At 33.3% G+C, this 4,719-nt stretch overlaps 1 protein-coding gene across 1 annotated transcript; it reads right to left on the bottom strand.

Moving 5' to 3' along the window:
- Window positions 1–344: 344 nt before the first annotated feature.
- LOC139876676 (NPL4-like protein 1) lies at window positions 345–3,257 on the bottom strand. Its single transcript, XM_071864048.1, has 2 exons — window positions 2,166–3,257; window positions 345–876 (listed from the first exon to the last, which is right to left on the bottom strand). The coding sequence occupies exons 1-2, from the start codon at window positions 3,144–3,146 to the stop codon at window positions 622–624; spliced, it is 1,236 nt and encodes a 411-aa protein (XP_071720149.1). The 5' UTR covers window positions 3,147–3,257; the 3' UTR covers window positions 345–621.
- Between the last annotated feature and the right edge of the window lie 1,462 nt (window positions 3,258–4,719).

A 4,719-nucleotide genomic window follows, 5' to 3' on the forward strand; every position in this document is an offset into this window, starting at 1 on the left:
CGCCTTTTTAAAATATAAGTTAATTTATTTATCTATTTATAGCCTTCAAGTGCCTTCAAGACTGCAGTATGTAAGTGATATAGTACTCCACTAGAGTTGACTTTCCATATATAGATAGGTGAGTAATGAGTTGCATGGTGTGCCACCAAATTGTGGACAAGTTGATGCCACCATACTAAGTGCTATCATACCAGATATAACACACCCAAATCCCCCACCCATTTTGCCAATACACGCGAGGTGCTCAATAATAATAACTCAAGTTATATGACATTCTTGTAGTAAATATACTCGCACTATCGGATAGAATGAACATCAAATCACAAGCACAAACACAAACACCAAGTTAAAACGAAACATCTATTGATGGGAGAAATATCAAACTGGTTGACTGACCAGGTGTAAAAGGTCAGCATAAACAAATAGACATCCATATATATATGACAGAACATAAAAAAGAAAGTGCATAAACGGTTTTGGTTCTGTGACCCGACCCGACCCATATGACATTCTTTGATGTCTTTCATCAAGACATCAGGATGATACAAAAGTCAAATCTGATTGGTTCAAAGAAACATCAAAAGATACTGCACAATGTGGTAAATGGAAGAAGAATAGTCTTCAACCAGATGCTGCCATTGAGTCGATAAGAATCTGGTAACCTTCGGGAATGGTTGCCTGTGCATGGACACACCCTGCTAATGCTGGAACATCAGAATTCACATCGAGAAACCTGGCTAGTAAAAGCAATACATGGAAGTCCGAAATTCGCTTCACAAAAGACAGATTCTTTGTACGATCCAAATGGTTCTTTAGAGTTTTCATGGTGATCATTGTGTTCCGATTCTCAACTGGAAATGTTGATGATAAGGGACCCTGCAAAAAAATGACAATCCATAATTAATATAGAAATATCGAGCTCGTAATGCAAGATAAAAAAAAAAATAATAAATTTAACTTCAAAATTACCGATAATATGGTATAATATTTATCCGAGTGAGCACAATGTAATAAAATGACTTGTCTTAATTCTCGGATAAGGGAAGAATTGTCTACATCTCACCTCCCCTACACCACTTATGTGGTATTGGGTTTTGTTGTTGTTGTATATATCCGAGTGAGCACAAAGTAATAAAATGACCCTTTTGTGAAAAGAAATACATATTTAGGAAGGAAAAACCACATTCTGTAGAACGGGAGTATAACTGTACAAGTCCCTAGACAAGTTTGTAACTTTAGCACATATTTATACAACAAATTGCATTGCTGTTGGTGTGAAACCGGTTATAATTTATTTGACCCATATTTAACTGGATAATCACAAGCAAAATCTAACCATCTAGACGTTATTAACCATTGCGCCTTGAGTTAGAATGAAAAGACAATCAGTTCCAAAACGAATGACCAAACACCCACCCCCTTAACATCATATGTAAATATGTAATGGCAAATTTACATTCAATATTCATCCACAAATAATAAGTGCAACACAGAATCGACAAAAAGAGTAATATAAAGATTAACAGACGTAACAAGATAGCAAAAAGCCCCTAATAATCTAATAGGTTGTTCAAATTCATTCCGTTACTTGCATATCAACAGTTACCCTACTATGCTATTATTATCAGATATTTCAAAAAGTCAGTCTCAACAATCCACATGTTAGCGTAATACAATACTTTTAGTTATACTAATCAATGCTTTTCTATATATTCAAACCCGTATATTACTTATTCGGGTTACTTATCGTCTATCTAATAAGTACTACACACACAACTAAAAGGAAGCTCGAGTACAATTCTATCCGCAAACACAAGGCAGCTGAAGAACAGCTGAAAACCTGAATTCAATTCTACATTTTTCACATAAACGGCTAAGTCAAATATCTACCCTTGTCATAATATTATAATCAAATGTACTAATACCCTCCATCCATGAGATTAACTGATTAATTTTCAGAATACCAAATCTACTTTAGCTAACTCAGACTTTAAGAAACCACATCATCTGCTCAAAGTTCAACTTTTTTAACAAGATTGTTACGCCATATACAATTAACTAAAAGAAACATGGGTTATAACCAAAAAAACAATAAAGATGTAAACTTGTTCTAAATTTAGCATTAAATATGATACCAAGCATTCAATCAACACACGAAAACATACCTGATGATCCAAAATCTTGACAACAACCAAGAAAAAGTCATTATCAACTTCCTTAGTATCCTTCCCTCCAACAACAACATCCTTTTTCATTTTCGACAACTTCGGATCATCATCCGCCCCAATTTCCGTCACAAACCACCCATCTCTAAACAACTTAACACACTGATCACTCATCTGAAAGGCCTCAAAATGCACATCAGCACCACCATCTTCATTCACTTCCAACTTCACCATCACAGTAACCCACTCTTTCAAATCACTTTCACCTTGCAACTCAACCGCCTGCAATAACTCCTTATTCGATAAAGTATAATCCTTTTTCATTTGACTAATTGTTTGACTAAATATAAACCCTACTCTCCTCATCCCCAACCCTAAAGCAATTGCTTCAACTAACCTTTCCTCATCTGGGTCCTTTAACAGAATCAAACTATGTTCGTTCCCTTGTTGCGGTGGCTCATAAATATAATTAACTTCAACTTTACCTTCATCTGAAACAGTTCCGTACATAAACCCCCCACGCTTTACACCAAAAGCTAGGGTTTCATTCACATAATGCTGAAACCCATTAGCAGCATCTCGATCAAATGACACCAATTCACAATTAGGGTTTTCTTGTCGAGTGATTCGCATTTGTTTTGCAATTAAATCATCCATTGTCATTTTCCGGCCTTCGAATCCGGCCGGCCGGATTTGAGGTCCGGCGATTTTGCGTTCGCCGTCGTATGAAAGGAATATAATTGAACCGTGTGTGATTCCGAGGGATGAAATTAGGGTTTGAGAGTTGAACATGTCAGTGAATTGTGCGATTTCGGATGGGGATTTGGCGATTAATAAGGATTGATTTGTTGATAGGGTTTGATTGTGAATTGGTACTCGAAGCTGTGATTCGATTAGGGTTTTGAGTTGTGCGATTGTGATATTTGGATTGTCGATTTGTAAACGCTCTAATCCATCTCTGCTTCTGATTCTGATCAACATGATGAAAATCTTTAAATTTCAGGTGATGTAATTTATGGAATTTGATAAGTTTATGGAATTTGAAGGAGTGATTGAAGGTTTATATAGAGATCTCTTGATGAACAAGAAATTAAAAAGGTTTGATTGTGTATAAATTGTTGCAATCGTTTGTAAAACAAATTTTAATTAAAAAATAAAAATAAAAAATCGGTGAAAATACTGGGCCGGAATTATTTTGGGCTTATAGTTAAGCCCAGGTTGTGGGTTGGATTAAGATTATGAACCCGGATAATAATTGGGCTTATATTTTGAATTAATTTTAAGGACCTGCACGGATTCAAATTTCCATATTTTCCCAGTAGAAATCAAGTCTTTTTCTGTATCTAGAAGGAAAAAAAAAAAACATAAATAAATCGTTAGGTTAAACAACAAACACAAACCTAATGTTGAAAATAGGGGCTAATTTACGTGTCTACAACCAAACCTGATGTTAACAATAGAGTCTTATCTACGTGTCTAAAACTAAACCTAAGATTCTTAGTTAGTTAATGATATATCTTTTGGATGGCATCCTTTTGGTAAATATCTTTTCTAAATACACGAGTGTAGTTAAAAATCTTATCAAATTTTTTTAACATTAATGAAATATACGAGTATGATAGTTTCTGATAAATAATATAAATAACCAATATTTATTTTTTGAACGGGGTAGGAGTCACTGACGGGGTCACTCACCCGATCATTTCCTGGGAAAAACTATATATATATATATATATATATATATATATATATATATATATATATATATATATATATATATATATATATATATATATGAAGCCCCTACTGCGAATTCATAAGGACATCACGTGTGGTAAAAACCCTTTAGGTGATGCTCGAACGCCAGATGTCTGACACCCCTGAAGCTTATGAAATGGGCGTTAACCTCATCATAAATATATTGCAGCGAATGAAGTCGAACCCCTCACCATACTTATGGCCAGTAATGTCACCACCAATATACCAACAATTTGAAATTTAACCAATATTTATTCAATTTATAAAATATAAAATTTTATTCTTAAACTTAAAAAATACTTCATACTAATTATAAATTAGTTGAAACATGTGTATACATAGGCTTTAATAACTACTATTTATTTTATCTATATAAACATGTTTAACATATGTTATCTAACAAAAATCTTATTTTATATTATTATTATTATTATTATTATTATTATTATTATTATTATTATTTTATTATTTTATTTTATTCCTATATACTGATGGGTGTCCAAACTTTGATCGTTTTGCCATTTCAAAATTTTCAAATGACAACAAACAAATAACTTACAAAGCAGCCCCCTAAATTATGGTCCAGTCTACAATTTCTTCAGGGGTATAACACGTAAAATTATTATTTAATTAAAAAAATTTAACCAAACTTCACCAAAAATTTTAACAGGTCGTATCTTTCCGCTCGCTGCGAGTTAAATTTTTCCGACACCACCGTTCAACTCAAAATAATTTTACGAACACAACACAACTAATTATACGCAAAACAGACGCTTTTAAAAAACGCTAAATATGT

Source organism: Rutidosis leptorrhynchoides, chromosome 11, assembly GCF_046630445.1.
Source record: "Rutidosis leptorrhynchoides isolate AG116_Rl617_1_P2 chromosome 11, CSIRO_AGI_Rlap_v1, whole genome shotgun sequence".
Classification (NCBI taxonomy): Eukaryota; Viridiplantae; Streptophyta; class Magnoliopsida; order Asterales; family Asteraceae; genus Rutidosis; species Rutidosis leptorrhynchoides.

Excerpts from the sequence above, each read along its gene's own strand:
- LOC139876676 (XM_071864048.1), bottom strand. The coding sequence starts at position 3,146 with ATGTTGATCAGAATCAGAAGCAGAGATGGATTAGAGCGTTTACAAATC. Across the intron at positions 877-2,165 it reads TCAAGATTTTGGATCATCAG|GGTCCCTTATCATCAACATT; the intron begins GTATGTTTTCGT and ends ATTTTTTTGCAG.